Source organism: Amia ocellicauda, chromosome 5, assembly GCF_036373705.1.
Source record: "Amia ocellicauda isolate fAmiCal2 chromosome 5, fAmiCal2.hap1, whole genome shotgun sequence".
In the NCBI taxonomy this organism is placed as follows: Eukaryota; Metazoa; Chordata; class Actinopteri; order Amiiformes; family Amiidae; genus Amia; species Amia ocellicauda.
Window position 1 is genome coordinate 37817550 of NC_089854.1, and position 25374 is coordinate 37842923.

The 25374-nt window shown below is 36.5% G+C and overlaps 1 protein-coding gene across 1 annotated transcript in view; it reads right to left on the minus strand.

Annotated features, from left to right (window-relative positions):
• Positions 1-25188, minus strand: part of tmem110l (transmembrane protein 110, like) — a 28088-nt gene extending 2900 nt beyond the window's left edge. The window contains exons 1-7 of the mRNA XM_066705094.1: positions 24706-25188; positions 15237-15285; positions 13170-13265; positions 12927-13048; positions 5383-5495; positions 3613-3696; positions 1909-2034 (exon numbers count right to left, since the gene is read on the minus strand). Coding sequence (XP_066561191.1) covers positions 1909-2034; positions 3613-3696; positions 5383-5495; positions 12927-13048; positions 13170-13265; positions 15237-15285; positions 24706-24898 — 783 coding nt within the window. The 5' untranslated portion in view covers positions 24899-25188. The remainder of the gene's footprint in view (positions 1-1908; positions 2035-3612; positions 3697-5382; positions 5496-12926; positions 13049-13169; positions 13266-15236; positions 15286-24705) is intronic.
• Positions 25189-25374: the final 186 nt, after the last annotated feature.

Here is a 25374-nt window from a genome sequence, read left to right on the forward strand (position 1 = left end):
GGGATTGTGTAGAAGCATGAGATAGGTAACACATGGTTCTGTTAATAGCAGAATTAGCAGGTTCCTCCACTCCCCCCGCCCCCCATTTAGAAAATGGGAGGGTGAAATAAATCGGCTAAAAACAAAAACCTGAAAAGTCTTAAATAGATAAGTATTCAAACCCATTGCTATGGCACTCAATACATTGAATGGAGTCCATCTGTGTGCAATACAAATGGTTCACATGATTTCAAATTAAATATACCCGTCTCTGCGAAGTCTCACAGTTGGGTAGTGCATTCAAATCAAAGATACTATGATGGCACAGATCAGGGGAAGGGTATAAAAAGATCTCTAAGGCATTGAATTTAACAGCATATCCCTTGGAGCACAGTCAAGTCGATTATTAAGAAGTAGAAGGTATAGAGCACCACCCAGAATCTGATTAGAGCAGGCTTTCCTCCCAAACTGAGCATTGGTCCCAGAAGATCAAGAGACCAATGCCAGTTCTGAAAGGCCAACAGCATTCCATGGGTGAGATGGAAGAAACTGTCCAGGTGTCAACAATAGCTGAGGTACTCCACAAAACTGGCTTGTATGGAAGTGGAGTAGCAAGAATCAACCCATTTCTGAAAATTGTCATGTGGGAGACTGTGAAAAGATGTGTATAAAGATTCTGTGGTCCAATGAAAAACACAAATTGAACTATCTGGCCTAAATGTAAAGCGTTATGTCTGGAACAAAAGCCAACACAGCCAATCACAGCTAAATGGAGAAAAAACTGCTTCAGTCTGGAAAGGACTTAAGACTGGGATTCAGCAGGACACTTGACCCCAAGAACACAGTCAAAGTGGCTTAAAAACAAGAAAGTGAATGTCATAGAGTGGCCCAGTCAATGCCTGGACTTGAATCTGGTTGAGAATCTGTGGCAAGACCTGAAGATTGCCACCCATCAACGATCCCCTTCCAACTTGACAGAGCTTGAACAATTTTGGCAAGAAGAATGGGTGAGTATTGCACAATCCAGATGTGCAAACCTGGTAGAGACTTACCCCCAAAAGACTCACATCACATGGTTAGAGAAGTATTCACTTCCTGAGACAAAGACATTTCAGTATTTTTATTTTTCATTAACTATTACCTCACAAAAATTCTCTTGCCTCCCAAAATGTCAGGTTGTAACAACAAAATGTAAAAAAGTCCAAGGGGGCGAATATTTCATATAGGCACTGTATGTATGTATATATAATGTATTTATTACTAATTCAAAACAAACACTTAACTGCAGAGTATCTCTGAAAAATATACAAACATGACACAGCAACATTTGCGTGGACTGTGACCTATTAGCATGATCTGAACTTATACACGTGTACAGCCTCACATATTATGTTCAGACTACAACCATTATTTTGCTGCAGGACAAGTTAATGATTCAAAAACTGGTGAAGGTCTCATGATGACACAGTGAGACAGTAGTGTTTCTCCAGGCAACATCAGTTCTAGAGCTATGAGGCCTCCTTCCACTCTCTGATGTTGTTTGACTGAATATCACTTAATATATGTCTGAGGTTTCCAACAACAAAAGAAAAAGCAATTCAATGGTATATTCCACTTGAAGGCATACAACATTTTGATGGAAACATCATCTGAATGACTGGGAAACAGCTGTGTCACTTCCTCTGAAATAAACAGAACATCCTTTTCCCTCATGTATTCAAAAAGCAAGCATGGTGCCAACCTCACAAGTGGAATTAATTTACCATTTCCCTTGGCTCATAATAAAGCTTTTTTTTTTTTTTGTTCATGGCATTTGATCTTCAAGTATTTTATCAAATATGAACCTGCTTTGATCTGATACAGAAGCATGGAGAAACCACCTAGACAAATCCCAGCCTTTAGAAAAGCTGCTCTTCTCTTAAATCTCACCTGTGACTCCTCATCACCCGTCCCCTTTGAGGCTGCTGTCGATTTGATGTTTGCTGGGCTCTCGGCGGTCTGCTGGTTCTTATATTTACGCATCATCAAACTGTCCACAACCCAGAACATTATGGCCTGGAATGACATTTTACATGCAGTTAGACCAACAGGTTTACATTCAGAAATCTCATCGCTATATACATCAAATGTTGGAAGGCAATAATGAGGAGTGACAAATCTATAAATCTTCAATATACCTTCAGTAAGAATGTTTTTAAAATCAGAGGCTTTATGAGCAAGGACCTCAATTTCCTTTCAATTTATCTCTGTCATTATTTACTATCAGTATGTGGTGATATCCTGGTGATTAATGAACTGTATCAAATATTTATCGATATGTCCCAAGCTACTGAAGTGAAATGCAGCTGCCTATTGTACCAGCCAGGCCCAAGTGTTTACTGTATCAACAGTTGTAAGATACACATGTGGAAACTTGTGTGGAAATGAGGAAAGCAAATTAAACTAAATAACAAACAAAAGTGATTATATTACAGTGGGGGACAAAAGTATTTGATCCCCTGCTGATTTTGTACATTTGCCCACTGACAAAGAAATTATCAGTCTATAATTTTAATGGTAGGTGTATTTTAACAGTGAGAGACAAAATAACAACAACAAAAATCCAGAAAAACGCATTTCAAAAAAGTTATAAATTGATTTGCATGTTAATGAGGGAAATAAGTATTTGACCCCTTCGACTTAGTACTTGGTGGCAAAACCCTTATTGGCAATCACAGAGGTCAGACGTTTCTTGTAGTCGGCCACCAGGTTTGCACACATCTCAGGAGGGATTTTGTCCCACTCCTCTTTGCAGATCCTCTCCAAGTCATTAAGGTTTCGAGGCTGATGTTTGGCAACTCGAACCTTCAGCTCCCTCCACAGATTTTCTATGGGATTAAGGTCTGGAGACTGGCTAGGCCACTCCAGGACCTTAATGTGCTTCTTCTTGATTCCTCACCGTTCTCATGATCATTGAAACTCCACGAGGTGAGATCTTGCATGGAGCCCCAGACCGAGGGAGACTGACAGTTATTTTGTGTTTCTTCCATTTGCGAATAATCGCACCAACTGTTGTCACCTTCTCACCAAGCTGCTTGGCGATGGTCTTGTAGCCCATTCCAGCCTTGTGTAGGTCTACAATCTTGTCCCTGACATCCTTGGACAGCTCTTTGGTCTTGGCCATGGTGGAGAGTTTGGAATCTGATTGATTGATTGCTTCTGTTGATAGGTGTCTTTTATACAGGTAACGAGCTGAGATTAGGAGCACTCCCTTTAAGAGAGTGCTCCTAATCTCAGCTCGTTACCTGTATAAAGGACACCTGGGAGCCAGAAATCTTGCTGATTGATAGGGGATCAAATACTTATTTCCCTCATTAACATGCAAATCAATTTATAACTTTTTTGAAATGCGTTTTTCTGGATTTTTTTGCTGTTATTCTGTCTCTCACTGTTAAAATACACCTACCATTAAATTATAGACTGATCATTTCTTTGTCAGTGGGCAAACGTACAAAATCAGCAGGGGATCAAATACTTTTTTCCCCTCACTGTATATGTATGGATTATTGGAAAACACAGATGGCTCCTCTGGGGTAAAGACTCCAAAGCTAGTGTGGACATCTCCTGCTTTTTGGTGTCGGCAGCTCTACTCACATTGACAATGAAGGGAACGATTAGCATGACCAACACAAGCTCCAGCTGTGGGTTGGGGATGTAGTCCAGCAAAACTTCTTGAAGCTGAAATAGAGGGGAATTTTGCAATTGGCTTCAGTGCTGCCAAGAAAAGGCTTCTGTGGACAGAGGCTTCACAGCTGCCCCCCACATTTCATTACAGCACAACAAGCCTGTCATTCTAAGAGTACTAGGGGATTCCCAGCACATTTGCAGGGCTTCCAGGTGTCGATTTCCTCTTGAGAGGTAAACCAGTGTTTTTTGAGGTGAGAGAATAAAATGATAATACTTCTAGATAATTAATTCTATAAGCAGTGGATGTATTTTAATGTCAGAATAAGTCAGAACACCTTCATAGATATCTTCATAGAAATTCACACAGTAGTCTCACCCCCCTCCCCTAACACCCATCATTCCACACTGTTGCACTTTTGAACATGTACAACCAAAACGAAAACGTAATAATACCATGCCTAATGCCTTCTCAATGTGGAAAAGAAGACTAATTGCAGCTTTTGGTTGCTTGCCTGGAATACAGACAATGATGGAACAATGAGAAGAACAATAGTTCAAATAATCGAGTCTAATTAAATTGAATAATAGATTAAATATATCCTATTCAATCAAAGTGGCCTATATGATGTTTCATAATCATTTTGGGATAATTAAAATTGCATGAACTCATTCAGAAAAGAAAAGTGAGGAGCTGATTTCTTAGCCAGAGCTTGCTTTAGCATAGAAGAACGTTGTGCTAAAGGAGTGTTGGGAAACATTACCTTATCGATACACAATTTAATCAGACTTAATAACTATTTTGTAAAATTTTCTTTGATGTGCTCCCAAGTCTCAATTATGTTATGAATGTTTACTGCTCATAAACCCCTCTCTAAAATCGGATTCTGTTCATAACTCCTAACTGCCGGTTACACTATCTCAGCCATCTGATTCTCTCTGTCGCCTCCCTTCCGCTTAATGTTCCCATGTTATAACAGTTGTTTTGATGTAAACTAACCAATCTTCTTTTTTTTATCAAAACCCAACAATAAAATAAACAAAGCAATGGAAACTTTTGCTATTCCACGGAGAATAGAGGGGTGGGGGGTTAATTGATAATTTTCTTTCTATTGAGTCCAGAAAATGGATTTCAAATCCCCAACAAAGGGAGCTGAAGTAGCATTTGTGGCCTCAAAATAAATTTTTCCATTTACAGATTTTGTTGTGAAAAGGTCACCGGTTATTTGTATATTGGTATTTCAGTTCCTGTGCGTCTGTTATCAGTGACAGATAGAGAAAAGGAATACATATGCTGAGCGTTTTCAAGCATTCTGCTAATTTAACATCTTCTGCTTTCACTGGGTCCCTCTAAACTTTTTCATTTGCGGTACATGCTGTATGAGGTACATAATACACAGTTTCCAGTGAAGAAAGTGCTTCTGGGATGATGATGTTAAGGAATATCTGACATATTGTGGCCTAGTTGTGATTGTGGCTCTTTCAATGACCCATTACAACGTCTATTTTTATTTTTAAGAATTCAGAATGATACATCATTTTCCTTCTCATTATTATTTGTATTAAAAAAAGTACTGAAAAATACAAAATAAAATGTAAGTATAATCTTGCCCTGTAATATTCCAGAACATAATTCATAAACTCAAAGATTATTTAAATGTATATGTTGAGTTACAGTTCAATCTTTCTCTTAAAAACAATACAAGGAAGCCAGCCAATGCAGAAACAGTCATTACTCACTTTGGTCCAGCCGGGAATGAGCAGCACCAAACTGACAACGGTCTTCTCGAAGACCATGATGAGCATGTAGACGGCACACTGGCCAATCCAAGCCGCCGCCTGGGGGGGGTCACCTGTGCAAGACACAAGACATCAGGAAAGTGCCATAAGAAGCTCTCTCACAGAACTGTGGTTTCACACTTATTTATTCTTTTTTTGCTTGTAACCAATTTAACCTTTGTGATGACACTGTTTTGCACATTGTGAACATGGCCTTAATAACAGCATGTAATGAGTGTTTCCAGCCCCTACAACATGAATTCTGTGAAAAGCCTTCCCCAACATACCATATCAACAGAGTTTAAGGGACACATTAAAACAAAACTTGAACCCATCTTCTAATAGAAAATGCAGTCCAGATAGTCACATTTTCTCAGATGCTCCATTTCTCTATATAATTACCATCAAGGAGCGGTTTAGTTTGCCATGAACAGGTGGGTCAGACTTTTTATTTAAACCAGCACTATGAAAAATCTTTAGATTAATGCTGTTAGCTTCTTAATAACATCATACATGGTTGCTGTAAATGTATCTTATGCTTTTCAGATAAATTCATAACCAGAACTGATTGCCTAGGCTTTCACAAAGAGTTGCAGATTGTGAATAAGTCCATCCATAAAGCCATAGGACTGGTTACACAGACCCATATCAGCACTAGTCTTGAACTACCAGATACTAATCAAGGTCTGTGAAACCAGCTCATTAAATCATATGATAAAACCTCCCAGACAAATGTCCTAAATGTTGGCATTTGGATTCAGACTGTGTTGAAAGGGTGCTTTACCACATCATCAAGCCTTTGCACAATATGTTCTCTTTTATTAGTGGAAGCAAGTGGAATTCAGGGCAGAAGCACAAAAATAAATTGGGATGTCACCCATTGGCAGCACACCAATCAGAAACCAGTGTTTGCTATCTAACACAACTGTGCAGCTCAAAAAAATTGAAAAAACACCAAACTAACACCTTTTTATATGTTATTCAGGAATGACTGTTTAAAAATATAAAAAGACAATCTGAACATTTTTTTAAATTATCTAAAAAACAGGTAATGTCTGACACGATCAATCATGTCCCATATTAAGATGGTTTCTCTGTCCTTTTATCACAGACGCTGCACAACAAAATTCAGTTTCCTTCCTATGCTGGAAAAGAGAAACATTCCTCAAGATATTTTTAGTGTGTTTTTAAATAGACAGCAGTGAGACGGTGATTCATGTTCCCATGATGTGAACTACTGCCTGTTTACATGAGCTCCTCCTCTCTTCATACAAGTGCTACCTGGAGAGATCTTAATCACCTCATATTGCTGTATTCAGGAGTGGAGTACAACATGAAAGGCATGCAATTGTTATAATTAACTCACTGCTCTAACTAAACCACTGTTGAGTATTTGAATTGAAGGTTCAAAAGACATTTTGCTCAGGTGGTGAGACAGGTATAATTTTTCAACACAAATGTAGTGCTCCCTACTTACAGGACAGGGGAGGAAACTAATATAAACAGGGTTACTCCTTTAATTTACTGCAATAGGGTAAAACCTAACTAAATTAAAAATATGAAAGAAAAAAAAAACAACCCCAGCCCTTGTAAATCACTTTTTCGTAGATCTTGGTGAGTTTCTGTATACAATTGTTCACTAAGGGTGTATTTTCACAGCTTTATAACAGTGCCTTTCTGGTATATTAATAAAGCACAATGTGTACATTGAGAATCACAACATGTAACATGAAAATAATTAAGTGTGCAGAGCTGACTGTATCATCTCATTCAAATTGTGGAATCACTTGCGATGACACAGCAGACAGAGCCAAGTCATTTGACCCCCAAATCATCAGCTACTCTTTCAAATGATCTCTTGCTAAATGACAGGAATAATCACTGGTTACCACAATCTTATACAGCAATTTGTACACATTAGCTCAAATGATGCTTGATGTGGTCTCCCCAGTGCATGCTTAGAAAATAGATTCCAGGTGTTGTCTGCATGGTTTTCCACTTTTTTTGTACACCTGACCATGGAGAAACTGCCTCTTAATGTTCAAAGCACACAGCCACATCTGTTGTGAGAAACCCTGAGCGTGAGAAAATTAAACAGGACAACTCCCGCCTCCAGTTTTGTGTGTAGTGTATTGGATACCAATACATCAAACCATTTTAATCAGCATAAATGAGAGCTTGTAGCAGCTAGTCAATTTTACAGATGAGCTTGAATGCTTTATGATCACTTTATAGTTGAGTTCCTTAGTTTAATGGCATTGCAACATTGTGTGTGTGTGTGTGTGTGTGTGTGTGTGTGTGTGTGTGGGGGGGGTTCCCTGTTGAATCTCAGTCTACTAGAAGTTCAAAGGCATCAATTGCACAATGCCTCTATCTGACCCTTCTCACAACAAGATACTTTATAATTGGTGAAAAAATATTAATCTGATCATTTTAATTCCAGTATACTAAACTAATTTGACAGAACTACCAAGTTAGTCAGATCATTAATTTTGCATTGCCTTTTTAATCAGATTCATCTTCAACTCTAATTTAAGAATTATGTCTGAATGCTTTTTAATCATTAATATGCATCATAAGAAAGATTAGAACAAGATTTAGTTCCACACACACCTTTAAACCTACGCCTCTTCAAATTATAATCTTGCAGTCCTGCAGCCGTTTGATATCTAAATAATTTTATTCAGTTTATTTGCATGAATTAGAATTATAGCAACACACATCCGCATGTCAGCGTGTTTGCAAAGTACAAAACTGATTCATGGTTTTTCACCATGCTTAACGGGATTAAAGAAACAGCTTTGATCACTGTGATCAAACACTGTTTCGACTCTGGCTTCAGAATCAAAACATAATAATTCAGAATCAAAACATAATTAATGTGAATAGGCTGAATAAAAGTGTTAGATATCTTATTTTCTGAGCAGCTGCAAATTAATATAATAGGAGTTGTTACATTTTAAATGGTACGGGCTCTTAATCCAGGATGTCCAGATGTTGCAGTGATAAGGCAGAGCCAAGTAAACACTGAAACACACAAAACACTCAGCCCCTCTGCAATACAAAATCACTTGTCTTCTCCAAAATACATGTATTAAAGCATAACTGCGTTAAAAATCATGACCTTTATCTGTGCTGCCAAATGTGATTAAAACGTGCCAGATATATTTTCCTTTGACAAAACAGCGTTGCACTCGTGTGGCAATAAAGCAGTGGCATAGCTATGCAACAGAAAAGCCACAGAGCACAATGTCTGTCAAAATATATTATTTGGTCACTTGTAATGGGAAAAGTAATAAACTCACAGTGGAATAACATATCTGAGTGGGGTTTAATCATTGTCAACTCCAACTATGGACTGGTGCCCCATCCTCCTCCCAGAGCCATGAACATTATTGAATGTTTAAATATGCCAACCTATACAAATGGACTTCTTAAAAGTACTTTCACACACACACACACACATGCACACACACACACAATTCTACCTATTGGTCATTGATATAGTCAGAACAATGCACATGAAAAACATAAAACAAACAAAGGAACAGTTTGGGAATAATGTCAGTCAAAACAGCTCATTCAAATTCCCATCTAGACGTATACATTTGTCAGCATGCATGCCCCTCTGATCTGCAGCATAGTTGTCAATTCATGTAACAGTAATCTTAGGGCTTTTACCCTTTAAACCCTTGAAGGAAGAAATGACTTTCCCATTCCTTTCACAAGTTGTTGACATCAAGGACTTAAGTTTTGTTCATAAGTTACATTGAGTGCTGCAGAGATAATTGTATAACAGCACGTTTTAAGCTGTTCAGCTGTTATTCTGTTGAATACATTAACTGCTTCGCTTGACATTGCTGTTTAATGTATTTTTTTACATTCGCACAAACTATTTTGACCCATTTAATTCATTTGATGGCAGGAAAGCTCTTCCATTCAGAATACATAAATAAAGAGATTGTATTTATTTCAACAAATGTGTGTTATATCATTAAGGAGACCGAGATCTAGACGTCTAAATAGTTAATCTAGATTTGTAAGTTCTAGAACACAAAAGACATGCTCTCATATTAATATTCTACAGTGTTGGAATGCAATATTCTTCCAGAAGTTAGCAGATGTATCATGACAAATACAACTGTGTAGACACAATATACCATGCAATCTGTGAAATAGGTTGTGAATGAGGTAACTGATACAACTGGCTTTGTATTTGGTGTGTGGATCATCCCACTGATGCAAACTAAAACATCCATGCAATCCCACATTTCATAATTTAGCAACTTCACAGTCATCAGGATATTGGGACAGAAATCATATTGAGGCATGGCATAGCAAGCTAGTGTTGTAGATGAACCGTTGCAACCACAGATTGGGCCATTAATCCTCTTATTTAAAAAGGGCTGTTCTTGAGGGATTGTTTTGAACTTTGGAAGCATTTCCATGCAGGGAAATTCGAACCGCTAATAATAATGAAACAATAACACCTAATTGACTGAAAGGAGAGTAAAGCAGCGGATCTTTAGCTGAATGCTAGAAGATACCCTGAGCTGGTGCTATGTGTGCACCCAGTGGGTATGCCACCAGGAACAAAGGGTCACACAGCACACCAGCATGAACTGAGCACAGGGGCAAACAGCTGGAGAGTGAGGTGATAATTCAATTCAAAACAGAGGCGCAGAGCCATTCAGATCCTTTTTAAGTCACAGCAGTATCTTAATCTGACAGATAGCCAATGTAGCAAAGCCAAACGAGGGGTCACATTGCTACAAGGATTTAAGCCACACAGTGCTGACAATGGCAAAGGAGGTCTCTAGGCTCACTTCTTTGACTATCTTTTAAGGCTTGATAGCTACAATGTCACAGATCCTGTCTTTAGAAGACATGGAATCAGATATCCCAGAATTCAGCAGCCTTATCACCTATAACAAATGCCCACATACACCTACAGAATTCCCATCATGGACATTTTGTTTTAATCACTTTTATTATTTCAAAGGGTGGCAAACCTGCATGTCTTTCCCCAGAATGGCAGAAGAGTCCCCCCACCCCTTAATATAATAATGTATAAAGTAATATTATTATTTTTTTGTAAATTTTGAGAATTTTAAGTGACTATTTTATTTATTTATACTTAATTTTATTATTTCGATTATATTATTAATCATGTGTCCCCCTTTTGGGCCCTGCTTTGGAATCACCAATCATTAAGAGCTGTTCACTGATTCGACTTCTCTCCTGCTTAAAGGACAAGACCCATGAGTACAAAAATGTTCATATCACGTTTTAATTCATTGTCAGAAGCCACTTTCTATTACTTATAAATGAAAACACAATATTGTAATTTAGGTTTTGCGTGTATGTCAAAATTTTGATTTGGTCTAGGCCAAAGTATCAGTCTTCTGATCTGCATGATGTCAAGGCCTACCTTTGTTTCTCAATGCAAGGCCAGAATGCCTAGAGTCAATCTTTCATGTCAATCGGACATTTGGAGTATCTCATGTACAGCAAACCACATCTTCCCCAGCCTACAAGACACACCCTGCACTCAGAGTACTTTTACGCCACGGTGGAGTCCCGTGAGCAGAATTATGAAGCAAAATAAAAATGTGCGCAAAATCAATATCATTGCAGATGCCTGGGGCTTTATCTCGATTTGAGATCAACTTCCACAATATAAATATAAACAAGTATACACATGCCTAGTGGTGATGAAACAGTGGATAATTAAAATCCTTATTTACAATTAAGCTCGACGCTGTAATAAGTCACCCATCTGAATGATTTCCATTTCATTTTCTTTATCGTTATATAAATATAATAAATTAATTAATGAGCACGCGAATCGGTGCACAGCAGTTTCACACCAATGGAACAACACTTACAAACTGTCCTTAAACCAGAACACTGCGACTGCATCATCATATTCCCGATAAAACAAAACAAAAACGCAGAATCCCACTAAATCTAAAATCCATGAGCCATTGCCATTATTAATTAAACTCTCTGACTCCCTTATCTCCCACTAAACAGGAACACAATCATGCTCGTTTCATTACAAAAGCCTGAAATACCCACACTGCTTATACGAGTGGATTAAAAGACTGAAGCAAAAGAAGAGGCTTATGCGCTTGGGGACGCGGCCTTTTGTAACAAGGGAGCCAAAATAATTCAAAGCATATCAGTGATGCAGTAATCTTGTGCTATGAAAATCGTAAAGCTCAGGGCACTGACAAAACTTTCAGATTCCAGTTTATGGAGAGAAAAAAAAAAAAAAAAAAAAAAAAAAAAATATATATATATATATATATATATATATATATATATATATATATATATATATATATATATATATATATATATGCATATATGTCAAGGTTTTGTGAATGCCATTAATAAACAGGTAATTTCCAGAATCACAGTTCTTTATATCAGTACAGAGTTTTCACAGTCCTCTTGTATAATCTGAAGGCACTATTATGCTAGGTGTAAAGCTACAAAAGTTTTCTGTTCACATCAGTATAAAAAACTATATATATATAGAAGTATTATCGTAGAACTGATTACTATTTTTAATGGTTTCTAACAAGTAATCTGTTCTCACTACTGTATTATTCTTTCTTCCACGTTTATACCTCTCATGTATTCTAATAAAGCATGCTATATATATATATATATATATATATATATATATATATATATATATATATATATACACCTACATACATCTAACTTTCATAGTAAGAGAGCTCTTTACAAGATTGGCAGTATTTCAGTACACTGCTGTTTTTTGTTTTTGTTTTTAGTTCAAATGCATAGTAATTTAATCAGGATTCAATAATTGATTGTTTGATTGATTAATCAGTAATTAGGCATGCTTCATCCCGAAGATAAGGAACTTAAAACCTTAAATACTTCAAAGGCTTAAAAACTAATAAAGAAGCAGCATATATTTATTCTGTGCTGCCAATAAATAAAACCACACTTCACAGAAATACCCTGATGCAGATCTTTGGGTCTAACTCATTTCTATCACAAGTCATTTCCTAGCAAAAGCCACTTAAATGTCTATTACAGAAATGCAATATTCACCTCATGTGCTTGAGGCAGTATTGATTGTTAACCCATTTAAGTACAAGTGGATAATAATGCAGTTTATAACAGGAGGCTTACACTGTCAGGTTCTCATTATGTCTAGCTGTACTACAAACAATGTCGTACTGACCTCTAGTGACATCGTAAAATACTGAAAACTGTTTTAGTTTATACAAACAGTGTGTAGCACACTCTGCTGGTGCTGCAGCAAAATAACACTCAAGTTCTCAACTTTCCCTATAGTGGAGAAACCAGAGCCTGAGATTTCCCCCCCCAACCCCACCAAAAAGCCAAACGCAGGCATTTTAACAACATTATTCAACTTTAAAATTACTCTTAATATGGCTCCACCTGAAACAAAAAGTGGTCATGTTGCAAAATATTTTCAAACCATTTATTTCTCTTACCATATTCCCCAAACATAAGTAAAGTGTATTGTTTGTATTCCACTATTCGTGAGATGACTTTCACAGCAAGCCAGATCAGAAGCATCCCAAGAGTGGCATCCAACAGGAAGTTCATTAAGTATCTGGAAATAAACCAGTGGAGAAGCTCAGTCATTTTAGACACTTAAATATGAAAACGTCTGTCAAAGAGAGAAGAATTATTAGTCTAAAAACCACACAAAGTACATAGTACACTGCACTTACAGAGAGCAAGGATCCTGCTCGGTGAGGTTCGACAGGAAAACATTGGCAAAGTGAATGAAGAGCGCTCCAATAGCCTGCTTAGATGTGTCATAAAACCTGGAGAGAGACAAACAGTCAATTTAGTTGAAGATAAGATTCCTTGTCTTTCTGTAGTGCAACCTATGAATAATAGAATTTCTCTGTAGTGCAAACATACATACATTAATAAATAAACACACACATATATATAAAGATGAAATGATCAACTTTACATGTGTGACATGGACAAGAGAAGCTGTAAATAGAAGCAATTGGAAATATCTCGGGGAGGCCTTCATCCAGCTGTGGATCAATATAGGCTGATTGTGATGGTGATTTCAGCGAAAAAAGTACTAAGTCAGTTTTATCAGAAAATGCACACATCCTCCCCAGAAGCACTTTCTAAAAAAACAAGAGGCTAAAACAGGCTGTGATATTGCATCAGTTAACTTGCTCAACTCATTCTACAGCAATATTTTAAAACACAGATGATTATCTGTTCAGAGTAACTGCAATACTTAGTAAATTAGGAGTCAGAGTAGAAGGAAATAAGCAATTACAATCTCCAACCCCAGTCTTGTAAACCATGAGTTTTCTGTCTTGGAACTATAGCCTGTCACAGTCTGCATAGCAAAACTCATTAAAATAAGGAAACTTTATACCAACTTAAATAATTTAGGTTGCACCGAATAAAGGCTGATTTATCTAAAGAAGCATTTCGTCTACAGCACACACTTGATGTATTGACTAAATAATGTTCAATATTATTGTATCTTTATGCAGGAAAAGAACAACACACAGGATGGTTTCTAAAACATGATGATGCAATAAGAGTATTATGACAACATCTGTATTTTGTAGCTGACACAGAAAACAGTAAAGACTTATGTTGCCTACAGTAAAACATAGTAATGTGAAGATCTGCCTTGATATTGTTGTTTTAGAAAAAGCCAAAATAGTAAAGGGATAGTATTATTCCATTGTTCAATGTTATACAATACCCTTAGAGAGAAGACAGGTAGGTGAAGGCATTGTTTTGTCAACATGATAATTAACCCAAATCCAGTGTTCATGAGCCCAGTCCTGGAGGTCCACAATGGTTTGGGTTTGCCTTTGACCCAAGTTGCTAATAACTTCACTCTTCTCTTAAAAAAACCAAATGAACCACTCTTTTCCCAGTTCCTAAGTGTTCATTAATTAAGAAAGTTGAAAAACTTAAATAAGAAAAGGCAAAGACAAAGAAAAATGAAAGAGGTGACAGAGAAACGAAGAGAAAGGAAAAAAAGGGAATGAAACATGTGCTGGTATACTCCATCAGCTGATCTTAACAACACTGACAGGTAAGGTATAATATTCTGATGAGAAAAGTATTCAGAAAAAAATGCCCACATTTTTTGTAAGAAGATTTCCAGGTGTTCTGCTCCTTTTGTTTTTACACAATGACCCAAAGTAGTTGCTTTCATTTATTCATGGTTGGATCGGGGTTTATAGAAGCTACCTCAAGCTCCAGTGCTGGTTGGTTATGAATTAAATAAACATAATGTTGCCTTTTAAAGTAAGTTTAAAGTCTTGGGTGGTGTATTATTTTGTGTTAATCACCTGTTACACAGACTGCCAAATTACAAAGCAATACAATGTAGAACTGCAACACTACATTTTCCTCACCTACATTGATTTCAATCATAGGTATTGCTGTCCATATAGTTCTAACCTAAATTCATTAGCTACAATTATGTTTGCTGTAAACCAGAAATGAAGGTTTTATATCCTGCTTTTGCTAAGCTTTTTAATGAATGACTATTTCTAAGCCTCCATTTAAGTAGTAATTAAGCAGTAATAATAGTAAAAGTAGTAGTAAGTAGTAGTAGTTGTCATAATAATAATAATAATAATAATAATAATAATAATGTTAGAAACATTTTCATTTCTATCTTGCAATTTATACATTATTGATACCATGTTGAATATTTACTCTTTACCTAAAAAGGTTACAAAGAGAGCCTTGGTACACAGATGTTACAGGAAATATAGCAGAACAGGTTCCCTTACCAAATTCTCCATGGCCGTCTTACACCTTTGGGCTCTCTGAATCTTTTTACTGTGAAGGAAAAGAAATGGTATGAAGCACTTGAACAGGAATCGTTTAAGGAATTAAGCCGAGGTCAACAAAGAGTCAAAACTTTAATTGTTTTCTGTGAAGTGTAGATATTGTAGGAGAAGCTCCCTTTATCATGAAGCTTAGACAAAACAAACACATGATGATTCATAGAGTGCAAGAGAGGCGAGAATGGGGCACATTACCTGCAACAACTGAAAAGCGCGATAAAACATTTTTCACACCTTTGTGGTTACGACAGTTCTGCTTCCCTCTTTAGTTTATTTTTGGAGAAATGATTTAGTCTTCCAAATGCAAACAACCTCATTAATAATAAAATATTGTGAGGGTTTATTTGAACACCATGGAACACACTAAAAAGATGTTGCACTATAAAGGATATCGTTCTAATAATGAACAAGGGTTTACATGAGGTTTTATGCTGAACAGAGACAATCAACGAGTAGGCCACCCCATCTGTCTAGGATGTACCAGTTAAAACTATTAATCCTGCCATGAAAAAGATATTTTACATTTTGATTATTACGATTATTAATTATGTTATTACTATTATTGTTATGAATAGTTGTTCTAATAATGGTAGAAGTAGTATGTGTAAAAAAAAAAAGTGGCAGCAAAGCAAATCCCATTATGCTTTTATTAGGCTATATAACCACTATAGCTACTGATGGTTAATGGAGCAGAGAGGGAAAGTGCTTGATAAAACATGTTAGAATTAGGCTGTGCAGTCACACAACATAAGCAAGGCACAAATAAAACATGATTGACTGTCTACCTAAAGCATTCAGTATTGTTTCCGGGGACACAATAAAAAGTGCAAAAAACTTCATTCACAGAATCACAATCTAGGCATTGTTAAATTACAGTTAAATCAAACGCTGGTACTGTTGAAATGTTAAAAGAAATGTAAAAACTAATATTTATTTACAAGTCAGTACACTGTGTTAATAAAACAAATGCATTATTTGTCTATATTTTACATTCATACAATTTATATATGTGTTTTATATACAAGATTGATTTGTATAATAAGATGGGATAAGGCAAATCTTGCACTGCAAGAGGAAAACAACATGGGAAGAGAGCATTTTTATTAGGAGAATTAGATGTGAATTGTTTTGCATGGCTGTCAAACGTGTTGCTATGGGACCAATTAGCGCTCACTTTATTGTGTTTCACCACCAGTATAATGACACTTCAGTCGCAAACTTTTTATTTTGTGCACTTTTGGAACAAGCACAATCATACGTCATTTGTACATGACACGTCCTGAATTCACGCTCACAGTGTGATTGAAACTTGCATGTAAAGAACCCCAAATGACATTCATTGTATGCCTTGACATATGCAGTGCTCCCCAGCTCCATGAACATTGGTCCTTGTTCATATTTAAAACCTGACATTTTGAATAATAATCTGTAAAATAAAAAGTAATACATGATACAATTACTATCTTAATAAACTTAATATCTATTTAATAAACCACTCTTTTGCCATGTATCATACTTACTATACTCCAGAGAGACAATCAAAAACCATCTGTTCTGACTTTAGATATTGGGCTAACAATTGTGTTTCCATGCAGAAACCATTTCCATCTCTACATGAAACGCCTAACAGTGACATCACTTTCCCATAAATCCCATACAAACTGAAGTATTTCCAACATTTTGAAAGTTCCCTTAACTCTAGTTACTAAAGTAACAACAATAACTAGAAGTTACATGCACATTTTCAGCTTCCAAGCTGTATCTGCAAGTTACAGATTGTAGTATACATTTGTTATTTCCATGTTTGTGTTATTGAAAGTGTACTGTAGTGCACTGTAGTATCCATTTGTAGTTTGTATGCTTGTTATTCAAGATGTGGAATTCAATTTCAAATGTTGGCCACAAAATGATGATAGAGGTCTACAGTGTAGTAAACAATGAATTTCTTCATGTATGTGGCTCAATACAAAAAGTGTTTAGTTGAACAACCATAGAAGTAGGACATAAGGCATACACAAAATATACACAAAGTAAGACATATCCCCTGCAAGTGGTTTTGGAGAAGATGATATGTGTAATAATGGCAAACATATACGAATACACAAGCCAATCATGTGACCAAACCCAGAAAGCTATGAAAGTGTTTTCACATCCTAGGTGTAGTTTGAATTAATGTGCATGGGTATATGAAGTGTCATGAGTTGAACATATTGTTCCACTGAGAAATTGTGCAATGCATATACGCAGTGTTACAATTCGATTGGCCACTCCAACAATGATTTTTACTAGAGCACCTTCCCTTGAACAAACTTGTTATAATAAATGCTACAATTCAGCACAGTGGGCCTTAGGATTGTGGAGAAGTAATTGCTGGAAGTTCAACACACAGTGCAATATGGAGGGCATACTGTGTGACCGATACACTTCCCAAGCCTTAACAAGCCTTAAAGTAGGCCATAGGCTTTCTAAAATAATTTTAGGCATTTTAATATGTTCATATGTAGAAACATATGATCCAATATGGCAGATAAACCATGTGCCCATCAACTTGTTTATGGTTGTATGTTCAAGGCATGGGCTTTATAAACATATATGTGAAGTTTCATATGTGTACTGTATTCCAGTATGCAGAAAATGTATAACGTGTGTGAAATTGCGCATACATTATTTTTCAGTGGCCCACATCAGCCATGTTTTTATAGTGGAGCAACTCGGATTAAAAAAACTTGGTTGGACTCCATACTACTGTCATGTATGCCAACGTTCGGAACAGTTCTGGAGAAGAAATCACTGAAAGTTTGATCAATACAGCTGCCAAAACATGTGAGCGATCGACTTCTGTCGCACAACCGTAAAAGTAGGGCATAAGACAATAATGTGCAAAGTATGTGTCAAGTTTTGGAGAACAAGATTTTTGTAGAATTCCAAGGCTTCACCACAAAGTGCAATATGGCCACCGCACCATGTGTAGTTTTCATCAGCAATGAAGGTATCACAGGCCTCTACAACACTGCCTGGATTTTTGATTTTCATGTGAGTTGGAGCACTCTAGTGCCATTTACAGTTTTTGCTTTTGGTGGAAGAAAATAATAATAGGTGTGCTTGGAAGCCTGATAATAAAAACATAATCAGGAAAACATTTCTTCTAGTTTGTTTCATCATTGCCTCTCCTGAAGTGATACAAAATCAGTAAACCAGCAAGGAATGTCTTAATGACATTCAGAATTTCCACAAGTGAAGGAATTAAAATAAGAACAAAATCAATGCAATTGTAATCCAATTTAAGCATTATGTTGATAATAAGGTCCAATATTGGATACAAAAAAATAGACATGACCCTCCATCTTAACCACACTCATATCTGCAATATAGTAAACAGCACATATGTTTGTTACAGATCAAATTTATTTTGACAATCGTTGGTTTTTATCCTCAAGCAATGCCACTATAAAAGGTTGCAATGAATGCTTCAACAATTGCAAACTCAAATACAGTCTGGCTTAGGCACATATTGATTTAATCATTAACACCAGTACCAGCCTTGGCTGCGCAACCTTCTGAGGCAATGTTAGTTCAATATTTATCTTCTCTATAATAAGTAACTTTCCAGAGGTCACAATCCTATTGATTTCCCTACTTACCTTTAGATTCTACACCCATTAAAGATAGTTTACTCTATCCTGAAGGCTCTCTGCCCAAAGTACTTTGCATATATATTGTATAGTATACTTAATGTGATGCAAATGTAATAGCTTTTCCATTACCTTTTTTCCCATTATGAGCATGGAAAAGAAAGCTTGTTGTCCATGCTTATGAATTCAATATGGAGTGGTGTTGACCATTATTTGTCCAATTAAGACAATTATTCAAATCATTATTACATTACTATTTACTATGAAGAGTGCATTTTCAGCAGTAAAGTAAAGCAGTGCATTTTCAAAAAGTAAAGCTAATGCAGATCAAGGTGACGACATCAAAAAACAGAAGTACAAGCTGACTCCGCAATAATTTTGAGAATGCAGAATGCATTTTTCGATTTGACTCGGTCACCACACGCCACAGGGCGAGAAAAATGAGCCCAAGTTTAGCTGCCGTTTGCATTGCAAGAGAATTTCAGTTAATTCCCGATACAAAGTTTATTCTGCTTGACTTTTTCAGCAGACTAGCGGAAGATGATTTGACAGAATTCCACAGTAACCACAACTGGCCTCTTCTGTCTGCCTTAAACCAGATAAAATTGCCAATGAGTGTTGTAAGTAAAAAAGAAAGAAACATGTTCCTCAAAAGCAGTACCGCATTACTGCAGCAGAACAAAAGAAAAAGGAAAACAAATGAGGAATGGAAAAAGACAAAGTGATGGACACTTAAGATTCACAACAGTCACAAGTTTAAAAAAAAAGTAAAATGGAAAGTAAAATATTACATCACGCTTTGTTTTACTTTCATAGAAGTAACAGCTACAGGACAAGTTAGGGGTTGCCTCATATCATCTAAGAGTAAATGTTTAAAAATATATATTTAAATGGTGTTAATTTACATCAGTTACATATTTCTGCAAAGTTACTTGGGAAAAAATAAATGTATACATTTGTTACCTCAACAAATGCTGCCAAGTGTTTGGAAATATAGAAACAAAGTCCAAAGACCAAACTTTCACCAACCAGCAAATTGTGAATTACATTTTTGAACTTTTTTAAATGTAAGTAGTAACAAGAGGTTTCTGCTACAAAATGGCCAGTGACAAGATACAAGTTTGTAATTTGACCTTCTAGGGTATGTTTTCATTTGGTCCAGGCCTTGATCCTACTTGCAGGCAAAGCAAAACAAAACAAAGAATAACAATTCATTAATTATTATTTTAAAAGGCATTAGACATTCCTGTGTTTAATGATGGATCTTTAACATTCATTTAAACAATCATAATGTGACTACCAGGTTCTGGATGTGCCTTCTGAAATACATTCTCTTGTTTTAAAATGAGTCACATACTATAAAAAAAACTAAGGCTTGTTTTCCATCTCTCAGATGGTGTACTCCCTTTCTCTGATAGAGTGACTTCATACTGAACCTGTGTGTGTGAATACTGTGTAAAATGTATCATTGAACAAATGATAAGTAAGCTTATAAGTAAGTAAAAAGTAAGCTTTAAAACAAAAAACAAATATTATATATATATATATATATATATATATATATATATACACATACATACACAGAAAAGTTTGCTAGCCCATACATTTCCAATCATTTTATTTTATTCATTGACATATTACTGTAAAAACATGTCTTCAGTTAACCAGGGTTCTGGAAGATAATCCATAGTAGGGTTTCACTGCATGTAGACTTTATGTTCTTTATTTTAACCTTAGTATCTACAGCCAAAACATACAGCTCTGGAAAAAATTAAGAGACCACTCCAAGTTCAAAAATCAATGTTAAGTGGTGTCCTCATTTTTTCCAGAGCTGTATATATTGGTATCAACATTAACCATTTATATCATAAAACTATATATATATATATTACAAAAAAAATATTATAAAAATGTGAAATGTGAAAAGTGAAAACCCCTCTTAAACATACTTGATATTTATTTCAGTCACGTACAACTCCGACTTAAGCCAGAGTGCGATTTTGTGGTAGAACAAAGTGCTCTATCTTTATCTTTTACAGGAAAGCATGATTCAGCACAATCTATTCCAGGAGATCTAGAATAAACGTGAATTGAACTGCACATACTATCAGTTACACACTCAAATCTTAAAACACGACGTAGTAGACCAATTACTGCTTTTCAACTGAACTCTGCCAACAACACCAATAAATATGCGCAGGGCAGGCCTATGAGGATTTACCATTCAAATTATAATAGAAGCTGTGTTGTTGTGGGCAATTTCACTTCTAATGATAACTGGCAAACTGTCTCTCAACAGTTGCTGGTGGTACAATAATTCACCATAATATCATGAATAACAAGGAGCACTATGTTAATGGTGTGTTGCCCTGTTCTATCGTGTCCGTCACGCCTCATTACACTTAAAAAGAGCTATTTGAGGCTGTGTAATTGCCACTTGTGGACTCAATAAAACTGCTTTATTAAAGACAAAGGCTGTGATCATACAGAAATAATTACCAGTTCAATGTGATATCCACTTTTAAGATCTTGAGTAACAATAGTTAGAGAAACACACACAAATACAACTTTTCCCTAAATTTATACTGTGTGTGTGGGGAGTATATTTATTTTAGGTATTTGCTATGTTAATCACAATCTGGAAAGACACTGGAGAGATTTTTTTTTTTGCAAATCATCCCTGTTACATCTACTCGAGTCACTAAAAGGCCTTGTGAAGAAGCCATAATGACAATATCAATATGACCAAACATTTCAGAGATACGCAGCTTGCGTAAGATGACATGATGAAATCACTATATACAGTCAAAAAGCTACAGCGGCTGGACACTGGTAAAGCACTTCTTAAAGGTATAGGTACAAGGCTTAGGTATAAGGTCATGGGTTGTTTTTTTGTAGGATTGCAGTGCATTGTTAAGATAATAAAAGCCTAAACATAAATCAAAGCCTCACAAGTGAACAGTGTATTTAATATTTATTTCTTCATCAAAATAAATATTGCTTCACATGCCCAACAAAGCATTTACTGCTCCAGATGTCAGTTCTACCCATTTTAGATTATGGGGATGTTATTTACAAAACTGCTTCTGATTCGGCCCTTATGAAGCTGGTTGCTGTAGAGCATTCTGTGATACAATTTGTCACTGGCACGCCCTACCGCACTCACTACTGTGATCTTTACACTCTGGTTAACTGGCCTTCACTTAAAACACGTCAGCTATGTCACTGGTGCAGACTCATTTAAACAAATAATAATCAGAGAATCACCACAATATCCAAGCAAACCATTAACAATATCAGGCCCCTCTTATAATCTTCGATCAAGCAACCTCATTGGTTTAACAATCTCCTATGGCTTCAGAGTTACTATCTTTCCACCATGTCCTGTTAGACTCACATGACTGTATTGACATTGTTCATCATTAAAGGTTCACCGCAAACATTATACAATATTGTTGACAAAATTCAACTCAAACCTCACAACCCAAACAGCCAACGCAAAACCAGAAATGTGCAACACTGTCCCCCTGTGACCATGAAGGCATTGGAAATGTATACAGTAAAAAAATAAACTGAAGAAACTACAGGTGCTTCAGGGTTCAAAGCAAACATTCCCCGAGAGGGAGAATGAGACATTCTAAAGACAAAGAGATTATAAAATACAATACCTTCCACCTCAATATTATATAAAACATTTTAGATTCAATAACCTATGTTAGATTGCAGCATGGAATAGCTTTCTGCTTTTCATAATTATTTAAACTGCATTACATTTCTTTATATGTAAAAGAAAAAATGTTTTTGTCGTTTTTGAAAGGCTAGAGAACAAAAGGAAGTTTGAAATATATGCCAGGATTTTAATTTGACATTTAGAGAACAGAGCCTGCTTTTCCCTGCATAACATGCCAACAGAAAAAGGAAACATATGTTGTCTTAACAGGCTATCATGGCTGCATGGATCTCCTACGAAATGGTTTTGCAATACTTTAGCACTCATCTGACAACAGACCCTCCAGTTAAATTATTTGGGTCAGATTTGAATGTCTAGTACTGTTCACATCTAGCTCAACTTTATCATCTTAAGCATCTTCATGAAGGAAACCTGCCATAATTCATTTAGAGATCATTTGGGACAAACACCAGAATGCCATTTCAGCCCTTGAGTTTCCGTGACTGGTCAAGGAACTTGCTAAATTGCTCAGTAATGAACGTCTTTAGAAACTGGCGACTAAGTGAGCTATTACACAAACTGGATTGGTGCTCTCCAGGACCAAGGCTGAAGAGCTTTTCTCTAGAGCTGCTTTCATTACCTCTAAAACTCACTGCCCACATTTCCCTGACTCAGAGTCTTTGTAGAACACATTAACTGCAAAATGTGCTACTGTGTATAGATTAGAAAGGTAATTTCATAGAGAACGAACAAAGAAATCATCACCTATTCATTTTCCTCTGGGCACAACTCACATCAGAGAGGTTATTGAGAAAATAAAATGACATTGTGCTGTTATTTGTTGCCCCTCCTGTACATCCTTTAAAATGATAAAATTCAACACAATGGAGCTAATTATAAACAAGTGGTCATCTGAAGAAAGTCATCCAAAGGTTTGTGGCGAACAATTCCATGACCTCCTTCTTGTATTATATGCAGGGACATGCTCGGTTCTGGTGGATACTTTGCAAAAGCCACGACTTCCAAATAACAATAAAAGAGAAACATACCCAACACACACTCCATTCACTATACACTGAAACAGGGTTCATGTTGTTGTTTTTTCCATTTGTATGGGCAAAACAAATGATTTCACAGGCCAGTTCTTCCATTTTTCCACTCCAAAGTTATTGAGGTGAAATATGAACCTGTTTGGATCCCATGAAACTGCTCTGGTTATTAATTGTATCTTATTTCTAAAGTATTGCCCAAGGAGCAATAACCCATTCCTCTCAAGGGTACACAAATCTGAGCATCTTTATTGACTTACAATAACATTATCCTAGTCACATCTTTTGAAGTTGCAAATATAGACAGCATTCATTTGAAATACTGTTATTCGGTAATTCCTTTAGATTAACTAGATTATCGTTAGTGAAACATACTTATACTATACTTGTGTATCAAACATATGGTATGACAGTCAAAGATTAAGACCCCCCTCTTTATGTTAGATTAATCAACTGGAAGCATTGGTTTTCTGTAGGCTGTTTCACTGTTCAGCAAAATGTAGTGGCAGTGATAAATATGTATAGTTTGATTAACAGTCATTGTTAAATGAATAATCCGAAACGCAGTTTTCACCCTCCTGCTCTGCTGTTTAGCATACCATAACGAATAGGCCTATATATAATGCATCCCTTATTACTCATGCATGCAATTTGAAAACATTTACATTTGATCAGCTCATAAAAGTTGAAGACACGTGTTCCCACCCATCGCACAAACTCACACACCCAATCTGCTTTTGCCACCCTGTGACAGTGAAAAGTACCCTAGAAATTCAGCAGCTTTCCACGTGTGATCACATATGGTTACAGCCAGGAAAATAACATGATGCACTGTAATAAATAGTGATCAGGAAATTGTCCAAGGTGTACTAAATACACACACACTTCACAGCGGAATACATACACCTGAATCAGCACTACGGCCTCTTTAAATATGCGCAGTCTAGGGTGTAAACAATGTGGCATGCACACAAAAAAGTTACATTTATTAACAGAGAAGCGGGAAATGGTTAGCAGGGTCTTTGTGTTTTATTTGATTTGAGTTTGTTTCCGATACTTACACATCAAAGTGCTGAAGGCAACAACCGCAAGCAGAGCCTGGATTAAAACCCCGAATCTGTCCAGAAGAGCCCCGTTATCGCATCCTTGGGGCTTTGCCTTGGTCAGATCAGTCATATTGGAAATGACAAACAGGCTGCTGTCAAAGATGCTTTTGGCCAAGGAAAAACTGCTGACTTTGTTGTTCAGATCCATGGTGGCTAGAAACAACACAGCGAGGCGAACAAAGCAGCTCCGAGTTTCCCCTGACTTTGGAGGAAACTTGACGGCTGCAGAAAGTCCCCAACAACGCCGTCAAAAGCCTTATTTTCCATCCGGCCGGATTGTCCGTTTGGCATCGATTTCCATGACCTACTGTACCGACTCCACGGGAAAAAGCAAACGGAGGCCTAAAAAGTATGTAAACGTAGAAAGTTGGGAGAAAGGGAAGGAGGGATTGAAGAAGACTCCTAGCTGTTTTTCTTTTTTCTTTTCTTTTTTTTAATGTAGCACAGGCTGGAAGGCTGCAACGTGACGTCACCTCCTGCTGCCCAAATGGAAAACATCTCTGTTGTTTCATTGTTCTTCAAACGCACATTGTCATGAAAGTAAGGTTATTTCATACGCGACTGCATGTGAACTGGAACAGCAGTGACCTCAAAATGAAGTTATTGTCTCTTCACAGGTATCAT